This window comes from Cyprinus carpio, chromosome A22, assembly GCF_018340385.1.
Source record: "Cyprinus carpio isolate SPL01 chromosome A22, ASM1834038v1, whole genome shotgun sequence".
NCBI lineage: Eukaryota > Metazoa > Chordata > Actinopteri > Cypriniformes > Cyprinidae > Cyprinus > Cyprinus carpio.
Window position 1 is genome coordinate 12924042 of NC_056593.1, and position 22156 is coordinate 12946197.

General features: G+C 37.5%; 4 protein-coding genes and 1 pseudogene across 5 annotated transcripts in view; 1 reads left to right on the forward strand and 4 right to left on the reverse strand.

The window, feature by feature from the left end:
* Positions 1-707: 707 nt before the first annotated feature.
* On the reverse strand, positions 708-3542 carry LOC109110430 (annotated as a pseudogene).
* A 2507-nt stretch (positions 3543-6049) lies between these two features.
* LOC109110705 (dynein axonemal light chain 4) lies at positions 6050-8613 on the reverse strand. Its single transcript, XM_019123689.2, has 4 exons — positions 8467-8613; positions 7865-7947; positions 6753-6836; positions 6050-6658 (listed from the first exon to the last, which is right to left on the reverse strand). Exons 2-4 carry the CDS (start codon positions 7934-7936, stop codon positions 6494-6496), a joined length of 321 nt encoding a protein of 106 aa, XP_018979234.1. The 5' UTR covers positions 7937-7947; positions 8467-8613; the 3' UTR covers positions 6050-6493.
* Positions 8614-10769: 2156 nt separating this feature from the next.
* Positions 10770-15390, reverse strand: LOC109046673 (neuronal pentraxin receptor-like). Of its 2 annotated transcripts, none has more exons than XM_019064445.2 (5): positions 14502-15390; positions 13163-13397; positions 12839-13080; positions 12361-12579; positions 10770-11945 (listed from the first exon to the last, which is right to left on the reverse strand). In XM_019064445.2, the coding sequence occupies exons 1-5, from the start codon at positions 15189-15191 to the stop codon at positions 11712-11714; spliced, it is 1620 nt and encodes a 539-aa protein (XP_018919990.2). In that variant the 5' UTR covers positions 15192-15390; the 3' UTR covers positions 10770-11711. The 2 variants fall into 2 exon arrangements, with proteins under 2 accessions (XP_018919990.2, XP_018919991.2); XM_019064446.2 differs by having other exon boundaries at positions 12400-12579; positions 14502-15387.
* Positions 15391-16684: 1294 nt separating this feature from the next.
* polr3f (polymerase (RNA) III (DNA directed) polypeptide F) lies at positions 16685-20331 on the reverse strand. The gene is given in 9 exon segments (XM_042712461.1): positions 16685-16747; positions 17689-17880; positions 18137-18244; positions 18330-18473; positions 18555-18667; positions 18775-18842; positions 19448-19515; positions 19600-19717; positions 20114-20331. Coding segments are annotated over 9 exon segments (930 nt in total). The 5' UTR covers positions 20170-20331.
* A 202-nt stretch (positions 20332-20533) lies between these two features.
* The window catches only part of dzank1 (double zinc ribbon and ankyrin repeat domains 1), an 8694-nt gene continuing 7071 nt past the window's right edge, over positions 20534-22156 (forward strand). Inside the window, 3 exon segments of the mRNA XM_042712462.1 lie at positions 20534-20554; positions 21917-22010; positions 22081-22156. The exon segment at positions 22081-22156 is cut by the window's right edge and continues 81 nt beyond it. Coding sequence (XP_042568396.1) covers positions 20534-20554; positions 21917-22010; positions 22081-22156 — 191 coding nt within the window.

The window sequence follows — 22156 nt, forward strand, 5'->3', positions numbered from 1 at the left end:
TACCTAGTGTACCCAAAAAGCCAATCCAATAAATCCTAAAAGAAAGTTCAAAACTTCACAAAATTATGTAGGATCATGCATCATATGATTCTAAACAAGCATGCAAAATTTTATGGAGGCAAAAATTGGCACTATAACGGTTATAAAGGTTAAAAACACTATTTTAATAGTAAATTCCCTGAAATCACCATTATAACCAGTAGATGACAGCTCATTGGTCATTCTGCTCATTAATATACTTCTTTTCTCAGGTTTTGATTTTCGATTTATATTTAGACATAATAAAGTCACTATTATAACATTTAAAATCATATTTTGTCATAGTTTACCACTTCATTTCCACTGAGATATTATTTTTTGCTGTGAGGCCATATTACGACTGATGGTACTGATGACCAATTTGAGGAACTATATATCAGCTGTGTCTGAGGGTGCATTGAAAGTTTCACAAGGGGTTTACAGCCAGTGTGCTTGTCTATCACCACATTAATATTCATACATCTTTACTGTACCATTTTGAAGTTATAGGCCCATGAATTTCATATATATATGACAATACTGCTAAATGGGCCATTACATTTATGGTCCAATTGGAGGCATGGGCCCATAACTTCATGATGCCAACTGCTAACACAGCCTAGTTTAAACTTAAAGGGATAAATGAAAAACTTCATAAGAAAACCTCTTTGACTGTCGGCTTTGAATACTCACGCTCTTCCATTGTCTAAGTGTATGAGAAATGTGTCGTTGCCAAACTTCTCAAATGTTTCATAGTCCATGTTACCTGAGGATGGTAGATGGAAAGTATAATGAAAAACAGAGATTTAAAAATACAAAGAGAGAGATAAAGAGTAGGTTGAAGATTTAATTAAAGTTAATGAGGTCCAAATTTGATGCTTGGACTCTAGTGACTCCAGAAATCTTTTTTTGTATCCCCAAGGAAGAAAAGGTCATACAGCTTTGGAATGACACATTGGTGTGAGTTTTGAGTAAGTACTGTTGCACTTGGATATATGGGCCTACCATATTAAATAATTACCATATTCAAGTCATTTACCATGGTAATGACATGCTAAATAAACCTGTGGTTCAGTGGTAGAGCATTGCGTTAGCAGCGCAAAAGGTTGTGGGTTCAATTCCCAGGGAACACATGTTAGGTAAAAAATGTTAGCCTGAATGCACTGTAAGTCCCTTTGGATAAAAGCGTCTGCATAATTCTAAATAAATGAACGAAAAACGAAAAGAATATCATGGTTTGAGTCCAAAAACATTTCTGTGGTACACGTCAGAAATCCATTGTACTTTTTTGTAAGCGTTCAACCATGAGTGATCTAAACTGATTCATGACTCACTCATGAGAAAGTCCAGAATGCTCAAGTCGATCAAATCCACCAATCGAGTGCCTCGATCGTAGAGAGGAGTCTTTTTTATGGAATCATAATAGTTGGAGTCTGTCTCCCACCTATTACAGAAATAATCATTGGTTACTTATGCTGGATTCTCCACTGCGAATCACACTCTGTAATATGTAATATGTACAAAAACACAACAAAGAACCCAAAAGCAGATACTTTGAAAGTCAGTGGAGTCCAGATTGACGACTTTCTTAGATTTACACTTATACTTTTGTGTTCAACAGAAGAAAGACGGTCATACAAGGTTGGAACGAATTGAGGTTGAGTAATTTTGAGTGAACTATCTCTTTAAATAACAGATTCTCCACCCACTGTGCCAGCTTGCTTCGGCTGTAGGACCACCTCCAGGTACTCCTCCACGAGCAACATGGTGCCAAACTCAGGTCTGGCAACATAGCAGCCATAGACCCCTCTATCTTGAGGGGACAGCCACAGATAGCATGCTCTGTGGAGCAGTAATAGGGACACTGGCCATAAAAACATGCATTCCCCACTGCAGAAAGAGGAAGACAGATGGTGATGTACAAAAATGCTCTGTTTGAGAGGAAGGGATGAAGGAAGAAAATTGTAAAGTGGGATAAACCTGAAGTGAAAAACGTTGTGACCTATTTATGGTCAGTGGTGATGTCTTTGATTTCTTTTATTACATTAATAAGCCTCCTGTCTTAAGTCGAAAGAATTCTTATCAAAATTCAACAAAATGCATTTATGAATTCCATTGGCACTGCATTTCACAGTGTCTGACATCTGCACTCTTGTCTTTTGCAGCGTCTCACAAGTGAAAATGTTCATTCAACTTTTAAAAACCTCATCTATTTTCACACATTTTTTAAACAGAAAAAAAAACAACACCCTAGAGCAGTTCACTAAGGGTGCCTGCCCATAATTAGGAAATGAAATCACCAACTTCAGCTGTGTCCCACCTGATTTTTGCACTGAAAAGTACCACAAATTTGTTCTTGTAAATGAAATTTTATAGCTCACAATTACAACGTTATTTCTCATACTCAACATTTATTTGATATCTGACAGTTGGAACATTTGTTCTTGTAATCGTTACTTTATTTCTCATAACTGCAGTTTTATATCTCACAATTGTGACCTCATAACTGCGACTATTTCTCAGAAATGCATACTGTAGTTCAGTCATCAAACTCTCGTTCCAGTTTATGCTATCTCATTTATTTCCATTTCAACCTGGTCCTGCTGGTACTGCACATATGAGAAGTCTCTTTATACCTCATCCTCCCCAGCACCACCTGTCTTAATCTAGTATCTAGTTCTTTCTACTTTATCTTGCAGCATGCATCATAATACTGTAATTCTGAGTATGTTTTAGCAGAGAGCTTTGCTTATGCCCATCAGATCTAGTCTGCAAAGTCAATACTACCTACAGTCTATTCTTGTTAACTAATCAACTCTACTTTTATCAATAAAATGCTGTTAAAGTGATAGTTCACCCCAAAATGAAACAAATATTCAGCTAACATTTACTCACCAATAAAATATGACTTTCTTTCTTCTATGGAAAGTAAAAGTATATATATATTTTTAAGAACGTTGTTAACCAAAAGGTTTTGGTTCCAAATGACTTCCATTGAATGGACCAAATATTCACTGAAAGCAATGGGAAGCAAAACTTGTTCTCAACATTCTTCAGAATATCTTCTTTCATTTTCCACTAAAGAAATAAATGCATACAGTTTTGTGACGACATGAGGAAAACTAAATCATGACAGAATTTTAATTTTTTGCATGGGTTATCCCTTTATACTTTAGAGTTGTTTTTAATTCTCATGTGATTTTATTTCTTATGTTAAACTTTGTTTTATTTGTCACTATAAGCTAGAAACAGTCTTCTATGTTCTTCTCATCCTCCTCCCTCCCTCTTTCTCATATAAAGGCCTTGCTTTGCAAAGTTTAAGGTCACCTACCTGTACTGACGATGCGATGGGATGTCAGTTGCTGAGTCAGCGCTGACAGATTGGGGTCTTTGTGCTGATACATCTGTCAGCGAGATATACCAAGGTGAAACCGAAGCCAAGGTGGATGTGTCTCAGTACTGGCATTCCAGAGGATAGGATCATATCCGTCCTCATAAGCACTCAGCCTAAGAATGGGATTCATTCATGTGTTTTTGACAGTACAGTAGTCATAATTAAAGTCGCAAGCAATTTAGTTTGCTTAACAGCAGATACAGCAGCCGTTTTGGACCTTATACTGACACCTAGAGGCACAAGCAAGTACTTATTTCTTTGACATAAAAATGATTTCGCCTGCCATGTAGAGAACTGTTGCAAGTCTTCTAGACTCCAAATCAGGTGAGACAGGTGCAAAATGGGTCTCGTTTTGGGGTCTCATAATCTCACCCTGTACATCTGATGGGGGACCTCCTCACCATGGCAACCCAGAGACAGACTGGCACTAGGATCTCTCATGCAAGCATGCGCCCACATTCACCAAATATCAGCAGATGAATAACCCAGAGAACATCTCACACCGCCTGGTGCTTTCGTGATCAGATCTGCACATTTGCTCATGTTGCATAATGGCATGCAATCAGAGATCAGATACACAGCAGAAGTAGAAGTGTATGGCGTGACTTTATGCCAGTTATGATAGATAGATAGATATCTACACATCCTTGATAATTAGTTATCATGAGGCACCCTGTACCATGAGGGTAGCTGATTATGACTATGTGGGTTGCTAAGTAACAGTTTTGAAATGAAGCTGATCAAAAGGGAGATGCCAGAAGGCCAAACGATTAAAGCAAAGTTGTTCAGAGCGTGGGAGGTTGCGTAAATCCCTTTCAGGAGTATTAAGTGTTGCAGACCAAAAGATTGACTGATTTGGTAATATGCCAGGGCCAGGGAGAAAGGATGCATTTCACCATAATGCATTTAAAGCTCACACAAATGTGGAAATTTAATTTTATAAATGCATATTTTAGACCTTACTGAGAACAATTAATCTGTAAATATGATTCATTTTTTAAAAAATGTTTTGAATTCATAATGAACTTAAAACTTTGCACTTCGAAACTTAAAAATCTGTTGACTTATGCAAGACTTAAATCATTTACTCTGCTTAAACTCCGCCCCTGCAAGCACAAGCCATGCCCATATCTCAACATCCAATCAACAACATTTTTTATATTTTTGAAAATCCATTACACTCAGATGTATGTCACAATACAGAGGAAAAGATCTACCTCTACTTAATTAAACTTACAGTAAAAAATAAAATGGCAGCTGTGGTCATTGTGGAAAAACATATGGTGAAAATGTTTTGCCGATATTACGGGATGATATATTGGTGCCTATAAATTTTTAGATTTCATAACTGCATATGTTCCACATCCGTATTTCCTTAAGTGCTAATAATGCTAATATATCAAACTTTAATTATCTCAACTGTCATTGCTAATTTTTCCACCGCATATGGAAAGGTAACCTACAGTTAGCATGTTTTTACTGTAACATTTTGACTATTTGGCATGATGCATTGGCATTTAAGTTTAAAAGTACAGGAATGCAAATAAGATTTGAAACCTGCAGTGGAGATTCCAGTGAATAATGGCACTTGAAATATAGCAGTTATCATAACTGATCAAACTTTTTGTCATTTTCCGGATCTTGAGAGCACCTGAGCCCATGCAATTTTATTGGATGGAAAAGAGCAACATGAACATTCAGCTAAACATCTTTTTTTTTTTTCACAGGGGAATTTTTTTTTTTTTTTTTTTATGGAAAGAAGGTAAGTTAATGGTGAATGATGATTGGCATTTTTGGGCGTTAAGTATTGCATAAGCATAATGTGAGAGGCCAGACACACAGGAAAATTTCATTTTGCTGTAAGTATGAATATTTAAAAGTGAAAAGGTAAGCAAAGAAAGGTTAATGTGTGTCTATTGGTATGGAGGGCGCAGTAACCTGACAGCAGGTCAGTGTGTGTCTGAGTAAACAGATACTCTGAGCCAGATGTCTTCACTCCCTTATGCAATAATCAATAAATAAAACATGCTTCAAATATCAAAGCATTTGAACCTATGCTCTTTTAAACCACACACTTTGTCAATACATACATACCTATTATGCATCTAATTCTAAGGATCAAGTCATTTTTCTCCATTGACAGCTCATTTAAAAGTATTAATTTGTCATCAGAATGAGAGTCCAAACAGCTGATAAAAGCATCACCGCCATCCACAAGTACTGAGCATGACTCGTGTCCCTTCAATGGCTTTTTCACTGAAGAAAACAATATTATGGAGAGAGGACTCGTATTTTTGAATGTTGGATCTTTTCACTTCAAAATATGTTAATTAAATTAAAATTGAATTAAACTGGAGTCATGTTGATTATTGTGATCATTCTGACTGCACCCATTCACTACAGAGGATCCATTGGTGAGCAAGTGATGTAATGCTTAACTTCTCCAAATCTGTTCCGATGAAAAAACTCATTTACATCTTGGATGGCCTGAGGATGAGTTACTTTTCAGCAAATGTACCGTTTTACTCTATGTGAACGATTACTTTAAGTGTCTGTTTTTGGGGGAGCATGTATTTTTTTAAATCAAATTTTCTGTCTGTCATTTGAAATTATGTATAGCAGATACAAAAGAATTTCATTTCTAATGAGGTTTTATTACACAAGACAATAACAATAGTTATTAAGAAAAACAAATACCCATTACAGCTGTGCAAAATGTACAACTCCTATAAAATATCTGAAATTTAAAAAAAAGTATGTATTCACATATTAATTGAAAAATAGCATTTTATCATATAAAAATACTTTGTCCTTCAGAAAAAAATGAAAGGGGTGGAAATTATCATGAATTCATTCAGAAAAGAGACAGATGACGAAAGAGTGGCAGAAATGGACAATAAACCCCACAGATGGCCTGCCAGCTTTGAGAGAACAGTTAAAATGGAGATGAAAACATAAAATGCTACATTCAAAATAAACCATATGAAATGATGCACCCTGTTCAGTACTGCATATAAATAAACATACACATGTGGCACATTCAGTATAAAGTGTTTGTCAGACAGTCATTTAGCATTTGGGTTAGGAACACTTCCACACGCACACCGCCAAACCTCCACCGAAGAACATGTAAAGCAGATTCTTCACTTCGTGTGTAATTTCGAAACCAAAGCCCTCGCCTATCACCACATGCCAAGAGCTCCCAAACTTCTTATCCATTGACTCCTTTATCATTTTAGCAGCGCTCTGTTGAGATAGAAGCACACACAGGAATGAACAATCCCACAGAAGATATCATTAATATCTCAACTGTTTCTCCTAGATGGCAATGAGAACTAACCTCATTATTAGTGGCAAACTTCTCGCACGCAGTAACGCAGAGCTCCATGGTCTCCACCCGCATCTCCTCAGGCATATCCGTGTGCTGCGGAGGAAATATATGTTTCGGGTCAATTGTTTGTGTTTTTCTTTAAGTTTTGTAACTTTTAGACTCATTTTGAGTTGTGAAACTTGCATTATCGGAATTTATATCATGATTGAGATCTTCGCAGGTCATTCTGACCAACATATTTAATGGTTAAAGGGATACTCCACCCCAAAATGAAAATTTTGTCATTGATCACTTACCCCCATGTCGTTCCAAACCCGTAAAAGCTTAGTTCATCTTCAGAACACAATTTAAGATATTCTGGATGAAAACAGGGAGGTCTGTGATTGTCTCATAGACTGCCAAGTAAATATCAGTGTCAAGGTCCAGAAAAGGTATGAAAGACATCGTCAGAATACTCCATCTGCCGTCAGATGTGCAATCTGGGTTATATGAAGCAACGGGAACACTTTTTGTAAGTGAAGAAAACAAAAATAAGGACATTATTCAATAATTCCTTTGTCAACGGTCTTCTCTGTGTCTCTCCATATCACTGTATGCTGCGTATCCTCTTCTGTATCATCTTTCATACGTTTTCTGGACCTTGACACTGTTATTTACTTGGCAGTCTATGAGACAATCACAGGCCTCCCGGTTTTCATCCAAAATATCTTAAATTTTGTTCCAAAGACGAGCTAATCTTTTACGGGTTTGGAACGACATGGGGGTAAGTGATTAATGACAAAATTTTCATTTTGGGGTGGAGTATCCCTTTAAAGGCAGCTGCATAGACCCAAAATAAAAAAAAATTTTGATGCATTTTCTTATGTCAGTTATTTCTCAACTACCATCATACATTTGACAGACACTTTTATCTCAAAAAAAAGAAAAATACGTACATTTTTATCAGTTCGTGCATGTAACAAACCAATGATTTCTGGTGTTACCATGCTCGACTGTTTGAGTTCAGGAAAGCACTCAGAAAACGTTTAAAACGTTTTTTGTTTACAGTTGTTACAATACTGTTTATAATTTTCATAATTTGTGATCAGTGAAGATTCAAGTCCATTCACGCAAGTTCTCACCCGTATGAGAGGAAAGCTGTGTAGTCTCTTATAGTCTGCCTCGTCCTTCTTGCCATCGGCTGTCTCTGCCATGATGTTCAGCTCTAGATGAGGAAAAAACGGACAGGTTTAAGATATCAGAAATCTGATCTAATAAATCTAAGATGGATATTAATTGTATAGCTTTTGAAACTGTGGTATCAGTAATACCATGGTACTTTGACATACCGTAGTACAGCAAGGTTACTTAAAGGAATACAATGATATTTCAATTATAAGGTTCAATAACATGACAGTTCCATGTCCAAACAATGCTTATAACATAATACTTTTTGTTGATCTAAATGTCATATAAACATATTTGAGCATATTTTAGAATAGTTAGTAATAGTCCTGCATGCTTCTGAAGCGATTATTAGCTTTGTTTTGGAAAGCGAGCAGTATCTTGTCAGGAAAACTGCTAGCTTGCTTAGCTAATTTGTGTAACAACCGCACGGAGTTCAGGAGTCACATTTGTATGGCTAGGTCACTCGATTTTATTTCCATTAACATTATATTATCTACCTATAAGTTTAACGTTGCGTATAAACTAGCTTGTGAAGTATAAAGAGACTTTTACGTACCGTAATGAAAGAAAATTGAAGTTCGATGTGCTTAAACCGACATCGCTAGAGAGACATGTCCACCATGGCAACCACTACTACGCGACAGCTGTGTGCGTAACCCCGCCCCTCGTAACGCGTCGCTTGTTTTGATTGGTCCGTGGGCGTGTCGTTCGTTTAGAAGCGAGTCATGCACCAATATGGGTCTACTGAACTTCTATGGTCATTTAGCAAGAATTTTTTAGTCTTTTTAATTTGTGGGGACAGGGCATGAAAAAAGGCGAATTAAAGAAGTATCCTTAAAGGAGAAGTTCAACCATAAACGAAAATTTGCTGAAAATGTAAATATGTAGATGAGTTAGTTTGTTCAGATTTAGAGAAATTTAGCATTCCATCACTTCAATCCTCTGCAGTGAATGGGTGCTTTAGAAATGAGATTCCAAACAGCTGATACAAACATCACAATAATGCACAAGTAATCCACACCACTCCAGTCCATCAGTTTATTCCTTGTGAATTGAAAAAATAAAATAAGAGTCATCTCTAGGCTATTAATGTTGCTTTATCCAGTGGAAAAAGTCATCTCGTCTGAATCAGGAGAGAAATATGCACAGATCAAGCACCGTTCACAAGCAAAAATAATAGATCTAAACAAATATGTCGATTGATTGTGATGTGAGCATTATGTATAGACTGGTATTTTGGCCAGAAGCTACTCTTTAAAGTTAAAAAGTCTTAATGATGGGTTTATTTCTTACAAACACGCAGCTTTTCACTTCACACGACATTAAATATAATAAATAAATAAAATCACCAAAAATGAATATTCTGTTCTCATTTACTTGCTTTGATATCATTCCAAACCTTTAGGCTGAATACTGAGACAAACCACAACCCGTTTATCCACAATTTTTTTTTTTTGGTTTCTCTTTAAGCTCTGTACTTTCTGAGCACAGACACCAGCTGTGTTTTATCCCCATGTAACCCCACTGCGGTCTGAGCAGGGTGAAACCTGCTGTCCAGATGCTGCATTGGTCCCGCTACATTCATCTGTGTGGTTTACTCTCTTGCTTTTTACTGACCTGTATTAAGCTCTAGATACATCTGTGCACAGCTGGAGCATTTGCCCCAGATAACTGTCACACAGATCTAAGACCTGTCAGCAAGAGTATAACCAAACAGATGCTGGTAGCTATTGACGTTTTAAAAAATTTCCCATACTATAGAAGTCAATGGCTACCAGAAACTGTTCGGTTACCAACATTCTTCAAAATATTTTCTTTTGTGTTCTGCAGAACAAGTTTTGGAACAACTTGAGAGTGAGTAAATGATGACAGAATTTTCATTTTTGGGTGAACTTTCCCTTTAAATGTCAACAGTGGATACACTTTACAACACTGCGATAAAGCTAAATGATTTCTCACGTACTAATATAATATTCAGGGAGAGCATTAAGCTAGCCATTTGTAGGTTAGGATGTACAGCATGTAACGCATTGGATGGTGCAGATTTTGAGACCCAAAACTTGATTATCTAAAAGCTTTCTATGGGTTTCCCAGACAGACCATGTTTTGATTTGTGGATTAGAGGAGATTTTCAGTTTCTATTTACAAATAAAAACAGGGGGAGGGGATAATTAACCGCAGATTTTTAGCAAGAATATAAGTAAGAATGGTACCTAGAGGAGAAGAGAAGAGAGGAGACTTGCAACAGATAAGAGTCTGGCTGCACATTAAGCATAATAACACTTACAGATCGTTACAACCAAGAAAAGCATCACTTTATGAATGTGTCTAGTCTAACCAATGCTGTGAGGAATAAAGGCAGCCATTGTACACTATCCATGTCGTGATGTTATTTTTATGTGATTGTGTGAAATATATATGAAGGATACAGAGCTGGATTATGACTATTAAACTTTTCAGTATTAAAAGGGTTAAATTAAGTGAAACGGTGAATACAGAGACTCTATAGAAGATGAAATACACACACATGGAAAAGGATGTTTGCTGGTTGCAGAGAAGCAGCAGGGGTCAATATGATGGAGGGGGTGATTAACATACATCTATAATTCAACAACAGCAGCAGCAGAATGAAGAGAGCGAATGCAGGATGAGAATGGCAATACAGTAACAAGGATTTGCATGAATTTGAGTCATTCTTGACACTGAGCCAGTGATACTATTGTGGATAAACAGTGTTTTGTTTTGGATTGGTTTAAGGAGTAGTGGATAAATAATCATATAACAGTCATGATCAAAATAATGTAGTGATGATAAATTTATCTATCTATAGACAAGTAAACAAGACGATGCACTCTCATATTTCATGTTCTTCACAGTTTTATTTTTTTCATCCACATTTGTCACAATATCATTGTAGATCCTTGATGGTGCAAATATGAAGAAGCACTATACTGACATAACAGCTGATCATCAACCAATAGCAAGAGTCAAATAAACAGACAGGCACTTCCCCATTAGCTTTTCTCTGTGAGGGGGCAAGTAGAGCTAGATGCAGTGCAATGGTAACACAACAATTACAGTTTTACATTCATATTTTCATAGTGTGTGGGCTGCACATCAGATCTTCAAAATTTAATGTGACGCTTAAGATATTAAGCTTCAAATAACACATTTTGGATTCTGGATCTCGCTGAATCTGTGAGAGAAAGTACACTGCAGGGTAAGGACCCATTCGAACAGATGCCAAAAGACAAAAATTTAAGACATGTTATGATAGACGTTGATAAGATAAGATGTTGTACACCTTTAAGTACTGTAGGACTGAAATAACAGTGTATAACAAGAAAAGTGATCCTAAGGGACTGGTAATAAAAACGAGAAAGGAAAAAGCTGCTCTGGGAAACAAGCGAAAGCTCCACTTTACACAAATAATGAAACAAGAGCAAGACAAGTGCTACGAGAATGAGCCACATCCATCGCATTAGAAAAACATTCTCTATATCTGACGGGGCTATTGTGTGGTAATGCTTTCAGAAGAAGGAGATGAAATAACACAAGCAACACAAGACGCAAACAGGCCTATAAAAGCCTTCGACAGCAGCTCTATCCGAAGTAACACAACCACACGCACAGACAAATCCCTTTCCTGCAGAAACAAACACTCAGTGAGAGTGTAGCTCTCTGGTAAATATATTCTATACACAGACCGGGACCATGGCACAGTTGTCATACCTTTCAGGCCATTTTTATCTCATTTAGCCTGACCTTAAAAAAAAGAAAGGTATCAAGCCATGGCTCTTCTCACTGCCGGGGATGGGAGCTCTGAAGGCAGGGGTCCACAGGGTCCTTGACGGCCCCTCCAAACACGTCCACATCTCGGTCCGTCCAGGGGACTATGTTTCCCAAGCTTGGCGATTCTGCACATGCCGCCAGAGCGGCAACCTCTGTTGGTGACAACACTTTGTCCCACAGGTTAAACAATGAAAGCTCTCCAACAAGAGCTTGGGATGCATCAAACCTCCCACCGAGGGTGTCCTGCAGTGGAGCCAAGGAGAGCCAAAGGGTTACACATGGATAAACACAATGTTGAATCAGAAATACTGTGCACAAATGGTACCTTAAAAGGTCCAACATTTTGTCACTGGGGTAGGACCCTCAAAGGTATACCTTTGTACCTTAACAACTCCTGAAGGATGCAGACATTGTCAGGAAAAAAATTGCAAAAATTGCACATTTAGAGGCTTATCACTGGTGTACTAACCTTAAAAGGACAACTTTGTACCTCATCTACCCCTAAAAGGTGCATATTTGTACATTAGAGTAGACATATGTATCCTTAAGCTACTACTATGAACAATTTAGGAGTTAATAAAGTGCAAAGATGTTCTGTTGAGGGTACTGCCCCAGTGACAAGCTTTGCACCACCAAAAGTACAAGAGTGAAGGTGTACCTTTGAGGGTGTATTCAGAATCTTCCAGGTCTTGCTCACCTGTTCCTGTCCTAACACCAAGACGCCCCCGGATTTGATTGGGTGCCACGCGGATAACCCTTCACCCCGTCCTCTCAACTTTCCGCCTTGATATGCTTTCCAAACTCCGTCCCGTAGGGTCCAACTCACACATATGTGCTGCCAGATGCCCTGGGGCAAAGAGAGAGGCAGCTGTGCCACCTGTAAATGGAGGTAACGACTGAGTCCATCAGCTGTATTGTGCAAGGTTGCTAATAGAGGAAGGTGCAGTAGTACAGGGTTCCTCAAACCTGAGAGTTTAGCTTAAACCTTGATCAAACTCACCTACCTATAATTTTGTAGGAATTCTAAAAGACCTTGATTAGCTTGCTCAGGTCTTTGACTTGGGTTAGAGCTAAACTCTGCAGAGCAGTGGCCATCCAGGCCTGGATTTGAGGAACCCTGGTGTAGTGGGTCTTACCTTATCATTGATGAGTAATTCTGCTGGATTATGAATGCCCTGCAACAGGACAAGTTCATTGGGTTGTTCCGGTACAGCATAAGAAAATGGCGTCCCAATTCCACTCTCAGCAGGCTTGAGCCACAGACACGCCGTAAAGGCGTACATCTCTGGAATATTCCGCCTGACAAGCCCGTACATGTAGTTAGTCCTCACGGGGAAGGAAAGTTTATACCCTTGTGGGTAACTGTAATCTGTAAGACCTGGGAAGGAAAGATAGAGAGAGTGAGTTGAAAATGAAGAGACCACTTCATCCCCTGAGTTTAACCAAACCTTCCTCCTTACTGTGTTCCAGCTCTGAAATGCGCTCTTGCAGGGTGTTGATTCCCTGGTCGATGTGCTGGTGGTGGCTCTGGGTCTCTTTCTGGAGGTTCTTCCTCTCCTTCTCCAGCAGCCTAATCTTTTTTTCTAGCTCTCCCTCCAGATCCTCCACAGGCCTGCCAGGCTCGCCCACCACTACACTCCCCAGTGTGCTCACAGTATGCTCAGTGTGGTTCATCGCTGCGGGGCCTATCTCCAACTGCGAGAGAATTAGGCAAGAAGTCATTATTGCAAAACTTAATACGTCCTGTTCAACATGTGTATCTGACTATATTAAATCCATTTGAATAAAAGGAACTCAAAAAAATTATTTGTTCTTGAATCAGACATACTTTTCGAATTAGTTCTGATTTAATATGTCAATATTTTGAGTGAACGATGACTTACATTTCGTTCTGTTCCTCAAACACTTATTATCTGGTTTCAGAAGACTTGGAATATGATGCATGAGTTATACAAATGACCTTTTTAAATCTTTTATGGTGCTTTTACATGCTTTTTGAAGCTCGAAAGCTCCCTGTAATTGCACAGAAAACAGTGACCACTACATTCTTCAAAATATCTTCTTCAGTGCTCCACAGAAGAAAGTCATATGGGTTTGGAAGGACAAGAGAGTGAGTAAATAAATTCACATTCATTTTTAAAGCGCTTTTTTACAATAGCAGCTTTACAGAAAATATGTTCCAATAATAATGAAATCTTTCCCTAATGAACGGGAAATCTAGCAAAACATCAAGACATTTCCTTTAAATTATGACAGAATTTTAATTTTTTGCCTGAACTAATCCATAACATGTTATGTTAATTATATAATATATATAATAATATATATTACATAATATATAATTATAGTATTTATTGATGTTTTAAAATAGCTTTTATTTTTGTTCTAAGTATCATTTTTATGATAGGTATCGTTATTTAGTTTATTTTTATTTTAGTTTAATTTTTATTAACTGTAGTAATTAAACTTTCAGTATATTTTTCGATTGCTGAAGTGTATATATTTTTTTCATTTAATATTTATATTTCATTTCTGCTTTATTTCCATTAACACAAACAATTAGTAGTAGTAGTAGTAGTAGTAGTATTTAATTTTAGCAATAACAACTGGTCCATAAGTCTATATCACAACATCTACAATTTAGGTGTGACCCAGCAGTATCCCCCTGATTTTGAACATTTGTACACATCCTTGCCTACTACTGTATTTACAAATCCGTTTCCCTTAAATACCCCCGTGGCACCGAATTCCAAAAAGCTTTTAGATTTTTTTTAAGTGTTTACAGTTTCTCATACCAACCTCCAACTTCTCTATGCGATCTTTGAGTTGAAGAATCGCTCTCTCCAGTTCCTCCACAGCTCTCGCCGTCTGCAGCTGTAGTGCAACCGAGCTGCTCACTTCATCCCCGGCCATGTGGCGACGGTTGCCCGCCCATACCCCCATACTCCTCTCATGGAGACTCCTTTCCTCCAGCCCGCTCTCACACTCCGAGAGTTTCCCGGTGAGCTCCGTGATGGTCCTCTGGTCCATGAGGATCTGGTCGTTTTGCTGCATGACGATCTGCCGGAGCTCCTCAGCGGTGGTGCGGAGGCTCCAGTCCTCCTCATCGGCGAACGGGTCATCGGCTTGTTCTCTCAAACCCCTGGATTTGCAATCACTGATGGGCACAGGGGTACAAATGAGTCGGTTAAGAGTGAACTGTTTCGGGCTTGGCCCAGTCACGTCCCCGGTAGTCAGCTCATTGAGCGACGGCATCTCCAGGCCTATGTCCAAACCTCCTTCATAAGATTCAGCACCATGGAGAGCTCCGAGCGGCCCGGCGTGCGCTACGGATCCAGGCAGCGGCTCCAGGAGCGACAGTGAGCGGTTGTCGGACAGCGCCTGGGGCGCGGCGGCCGAGGATCGTGAATACACGCTGGCGATGATGCAGATGACCGCGCCGAGAAAAGCCAGGAGGCCGGCGGAGACCAAAACCACGACGAACTTCATCGCGCCTATTGTGATTTACAATAAAAGCGCTGACTGTGATTTTATGGATGTTTGATATTCACAAACGACCGGGTTTTCACCATCAGAAGCAGGACTGGATGAAATGAAGGTCGGTCGCTTCGGCTGGTTTTCCTCCGCTCGCAGTGATGCTGCGCCTCCTCCTTTCTGTTGCTAAGTGCCTCTCTGGCCGGTTTCTATGGCTACCGCGCGCGCGATTAGAGACTGTGATGTAAACACCTTGCGCTCTCTTCATCATCATCATCTATGAATCCTCTGGCAGAAGATGACCAGACTGCGTCACTGAAGAGAACAACCGGCCTACGTACTAGAACATAATGAGTGAATAAAATAGTTACCAGGCTTGGTTTTTAGTGATCCTCAAACATATGTGTTCTTGATACCGAAGCGTTTCATGATTAATCTGTCACTAAAGTGTCTTATTTCTGTGTAAACGCATTTATTAATGTTTTGTGTAGCATTAAACAGTCATGAATCCTCACACTCACGTGTTTATAAATTCATAGCAACTTTATCAGATATGGAAATGACAGTTTAGACCTTTATGCCCGTTTAAATAAATAATCAGATGTTTTAAAATCCCCTAAATTTTAATCCCCTCTATTTGGGAATGATAGTATTTTGAACAAAATCTATTATTTTCAGTATTGTATAAGATAAAATTTATATCCAATTTTACCCCCAAATTTTACCCATCAGTCAGATTTTTTAATGTTTTTGAAAGACGTCTCTTATGTTAATTTAGGCTCTCTTTATTTGATCAAAAATGAAGGAAAAACAGTAATAATGTCAAATATTATCACAACTCAAAATAGTTTTTTTGTTTTAATTATTAAAAGCCCACAATGCATTTACACAGAATTCACAACGACAGATAAATGTTAGCTTTTTGCTTCAAATGTGAAATTATGCTATTATATTATAAATTATAAAATAATTTAATATATAAAATATGACCTCAGGCACAAAGTCAGTCTATTTACCTAAATAGTATTTTAAATTATAAAATAATATATATATATATATATATATATATATATATATATATATATATATATATAGGTGTCATTAACAATCTGCTAAAATGTGGATGCGGTGTGTAAAAATTATAGAAGTGATTCAAACACATGGTCCAATATGCAGACTACCTATCAACAAATATGAAAACCTTTATTTATTCATATGGTTTTGGTACATCTTTAAAGACATATCTGTGGGTGAAGAGAAGCCATAACAAAAAAACAAAAAAAAAAAGAAACAGAAAATCAGTCTCACGTGTCCAAATTTCTCTGACAACCAGATGGAAGCTGCTTCTTATTCACTTAATGTGTTTCTGCTTGAGTCATTAAAGCCATTAATGTCCAAAACACAAATAAAAGGATTTCTTCAGTTGCACCGAATCGCTGCATGAAAAATACTTTTTGTTTATTGTTCAGTATGAAAAATACTTTCTGTACTGTCAAAAATAAAGGAAATCAGGTTTGTTTTTCAGAGTTAGAGGGAGTGATCTATGTAAATTCATGACAGTCATCAAAAACCTAGAGAGCAGAGAGTTACTGTTGTTAACTTGCCACATTAAAGGCTCAGTTCACCCAAAAATGAAAATGTAATGACTTTCAGGCCATCCAAGATGTAAATGAATATGTTCATGTGAACAGTTTTGGAGAAATTCAGCATCACATCATTTTCTCACCAATGGATCTCTGCAGTGAATGGGTGCCGTCAGACTGAGAGTCCAAACAGCTGATAAAAACATCACAATAATCCACACCACCTCAGTCCATTGATTAATATCATGTGCAGGAAAAATCTAGAAGTTTGTAAGAAACAAATTCATCATTAAGATGTTTTTGGCTAAAATACAAGTCCACGATCCATAATATTGCTCCTCTAGTGAAAAAGTCATCTAGTCTGATTCAGGAGAGAAATATGCACAGAACAAGCACAAAGTGATTTCAGTCCAAAACAGTTCTAAACAAATATTTGGGTAGATTTTGATGTGAGAGGACAACATGGAATGGACTTTTTACGCTGGAGGAAAAATATTATGGATATTATGGAAATATTATGGATTATGGACTATTCTGGACAGAAGCAATGGTTTAAAGTTAAAATGCCTTAATGATGAATTTGTTTCTTTCAAACATGCAGCTTTGCTCTTCTCAAGACATTAACTGATGGACTGGAGTGGTGTGGATTATTGTGATGTTTTTATCAGCTGTTTAGACTCTCATTCTGACGGCACCCAATTGGTGAGCAAGTATTGTAATATTAAAATTTTCCAAATCTGGATGAAGAATCACAGTCATCTACATCTTAAATGGCCTGAGGGTGAGTACATTTTCGGGTGAACCAATTCCTTTGATTAAATCATAACCTGCACGGTTTGACAACCACCCTAAGCAAGATCACAATATTGATTTCAATTCGATATATATCATGCAACCCTACTTGTGATTTAAATGTACTAAAAGTTTACCGGGCACAGTCCACATGGTGTTTTGACCAGACCAGTGGGTTGAATTATGGGATTCACACCCCTGTAGAGCTTCATCTGTCCATCTACACTCCCCACTGTCCCCTCTTTAGCAGCGATTATAGTCATCTCCACCTTGCCATCAAAGATCAGCGTGTTTAGAATGGTCTCAATGTCCTCCATGGATAAATCCACCTGCAAACAGGAATATCATAACTTATTAAACCTATTATGTTCATTCAATTCAGTGGGTTATTATTGTGATGTTTTTATGAGCTGTTTGGACTCTCATTCTGACGGCACCCATTCACTGCAGAGGATCCATTGCTGAGCAAGTGATGGAATGCTATACTTCTCCAAACTCATCTACATCTTGGATGGCTTGAGGGCGAGTAAACGTTCAGCATATTTCAATATTTGGCTATTCCTTAGAGATACTGATCACACTCACTTTGCTGATGCCGAGCTCACAGATGTACTTCCACACTTCATGAGAGGTGGCAAAGGAGCTGTTTCTTTGCACCATGGGGCTTTGCTTACTGTCTCTCGCTGCTTCAGCCTGAAAATACACACACATATCCTTTAAATTCAAAGCCTTGAATTTTAAAGGTCAGAAAGAGGAATAAGAAATATTACATTCTCACCTTACTTTGCAGGAACTTAAAGCACTGTTGGTTGAGAACCTCAACAAACTCAGACTCAAAATCCTGATCGCTGTACCAGGCGCCTCCTGTCACAGATCGGTCCGGCTGCAGGTTGTACAGCATGTAGACCTTCTTCTTTGAGGCCTGGATGGGAAAGACATTTTAGTAGGTCTAAAGCTAATTAAACATTTTGAATGTTTAAATAAGGTTTGGAGATCAACTCACCGCTACAGACTTCACCGCTTTGATGAGCTTCTTACTCTCAAGATTCTTGAGGATTTTATTGATTTCTGTGAGTGGAAGGTTACTCTTGTATCTGATGTCTCTGCTCCAAATTCCTTTAGAATTTAGAAAAAGCTATTGAAATAAGCTTTCTTGATCGATATGAATTGTTATTTATCGAAAAAATAAAACAACAAAATGCAAATGATAAAATACATTGCACCTTTATTTCCAGCATCTTCTATGATCTGGTAAACTAGCTTTTCTTGGGTATCAGAGCCTTTTACTTTACTGTCAAAAAAAAGAAACAGTACAGTATATCACTTTAATTAATATTCTTTTGAATTCTTTTATTTTTATCATTAATTCACTAAATTTGACATGTGGTGTGAATACAAATTTAGTAAATTATTATTAATTAAAATTCAGATTAAAGAATTGTATATATGATTTATATTGTATATATATATATATATTTGTATATATATATATATATATATATATTTTTTTTTTTATAAACTTATTTTTATTTTTTATTTAAATTTTCATTAATATTAATTCACCTCATGCATATATGCACATAAGTTTAGTGAAGTAATATTAATTCAAATAAAACTGAAAATGTATTTTAAAAATGTTAATATTAATTCACTAAATTTGTGTGTGCACATTTAGTGAATTAGTAAAAAGATATAAACACGTGCAATATTGCATTTATGTTTAATTTGATTCTATTAAAGATTAAATGAATTCAATCGAAACAAATAAATGCAATATTAAGTAAAAGTATGTATTTCTTTTTACTCAATTCTTTAATTTGCATGCAAATCAAATTATTTGATATTGTAGGTTATATTAATTTGTTTGTGCATATTCTTGCATTTAAAGAGACAAACCTTGTAGACTGAGCATCCTTAAGCCTGTATAAAAGGCCATTGCTGTTTTTGAGCAAGTCTAATTGACCCTGAGAACACAAATAAAGAGTCAGACACGAGCATAAACGCGTGGCCATGTTTCATGCACTGTCAGCTGGAGCGCAGCATCTCACCACAGACAGCAGTCTGTTGATGGCCATGGCCCGCTGCTGCGCCTCAACATGAGGCATGTCGTTCTGGATGACCTGGTCTGTGATCCCATGTGGAAACTGCTGACACAGCTCCTTTATCCTTCAACAGAGAAAATAAGTGACTTCACCAAAACCAGCTAAATCTCCCAACATTCACTGCAGCCTCTGCTTTACATTATGGTGAAACAACGATTAAAATATCCCTGGCTTTGTCAGATAGCCCAACAGTTGAAATCAGCTAAATATGCAGAATAATAGCTATATACATAATAATTAAGCAGCTGTATAAACTCATGCGCTATTAAATACTGTAACCACGAAACTCCTCTACTGGATCGGAGACTGGTTAGTTTTTCTATAAACTTAGGTTTATAACTACTTGTAATACACAGACATGACAGAGCAGCTTTGGTAGTAAGTGTAGTTGATTCTAAATGAATCCACACGTCGTCATGTGTTGTTAGAGGCCATGCTAACGGATGCGCACCCAGCTCACCTATTCTCGATATCTACAGGGTCCGTCGACTCTTTTTTGACTTTAACTTCTGTCATTGTTCATCAGGAGGGAATTACTCGACGAAAAGGCCAAATGTCAATCATATAAATTATACATACAAAGATAAATGTAAAGGTTAAGTCAAACGCTGTGTCGGTTTCAGTCTGCGCTCATGGTCGCTTGATGGGCGGGGAGAGTTTAGAGGCTGCTGGGTTGCCAGATTGCGCAAAAAATAAAGAAGCAGTCGTATTAAAACACAAACCCACAGTCAGCGACCACCCTCTTTTGAATAAGCGGATATATACACATCTGTTTTTTTAATTAATTCAAGTTTATTTTAAAACAACTCCAAAAACTCACATCCGCGATTTCTAACGTTTATAACCAAATCAAGCCCAAGTTCACTTATGAAAAACGGACATGGCAACACGGACTAGCACAGTGCGGAACCCCCCCCCCCCCCCCCCAAAAAAAAAAAAAAAACTCACAGCGCCACCTACTATGCTGGAGGACGAGAAGAATACAACAAAAATAAAAACATCGAGTACTGTGATTTCAGCACATCCAGAAATTTATAAATCTCTCAAATTTGTTCATAATGCATTTTTTTCCCTGAACCCATTTGACCTAAAAAACTGATGACATCCAGAAATTTATAAATCTCTCAAATTTGTTCATAATGCATTTTTTCCCTGAACTATATATATATATAATATAATATAATATAATTTTCATATCCATTTATTCATTTATATAATTCTGTCTTGCTTCCTTTGGGCTGTTCTACTGATATTAACTACTTCGTCCCTTAGATATAATAATTTTAAATGCTTTGTACTTTATTGAATACTTTATTGAATAAGATAGATCTTAATAATAAAACAAAAATTGTATTCTTCTGATAGCCTAATATATTTTGTATTTAATAAACGTTATTCCTTCTTCTAAAATTGATCTCTGACATAATCATTACTCATTTGCCTGGATCTCACTGCATCCATATTTTCTTGAAGTAAGGTACTTGATTGGTTCTCAATAATATTTTTATAATTAATATTAATAATGGTTCGTATTTTTATCAATGCTGAAAACCGTTTTTGCTGCTCTTTTGTGGAAATCATCTTTTTTTCAGGACTCTCTAATGAACAGAAAATTCAAAAGAACAACATTTATTTGAAATATAAATATTTGTAATATAGTTATGAACATCTCTCTCTCTCTCTCTCTCTCTCTCTCTCTCTCTCTCTCTCTCTATATATATATATATATATAAATATATCAATTTAATGCATCCCTGTTGAATACAAGTATGTATTTTTGCACGAATGTGTTTTTTAATACTAGTTTCAAAATTTCCAAAGTAATTCCGAACTCAAACTCCAAAGGAAGGGAATAGAAGTTCGGAATAAGGTGAGGGCGAGGAGAAACTGACAGTACTGTCCCTTTAAGAACAGAAATCTCGCCAGGCGCATGCGTACTGCTCAGTTGCTATGGGATACGCGACGAGCCAATAGCGCGTGCAGCTGTGTGTTGAGTGTCTCGTTGCAGCGTCGTTGGATACAGAGTTGTGTAAGGAAATATCGTTTATGTTTCAAATTCTGAGATACTTTAATCTACACAGATACTCAGGACAGTACAGTTTGTAAGCCCATATTTTCTATAGCCTTTTAATGCATGCGCCGAATTAAACAAATCGTTAATAAAAGTATCTCTATGTAGCTGTCGGTTTTAAATTTTGTTTTTGTTTATTTATTTTTGTATTTGTTTATTTTTTTATTTTGATATGTTTTGAAGGTTGGTTAGTTGGAGGATGATAGGATAATCCCCATTCGCATGCCGCCTCCGGGCAGAGCCAAGCACGAGATCGACTCCCGCACCCCTGTCGAGATCAGATCCGGTGAGTCAGTGCGCAGCTGCTCGCGCCTGAACCGTGGACCTTCATGTGTTTTATAACCCGTGTTTCCCAGCATCCTCAGACGTGAGTGTCCTGTACACGCTGGACGGCAGTAAGCCGGAGGTGATGAAGATGAAGAGGCCGGGTTT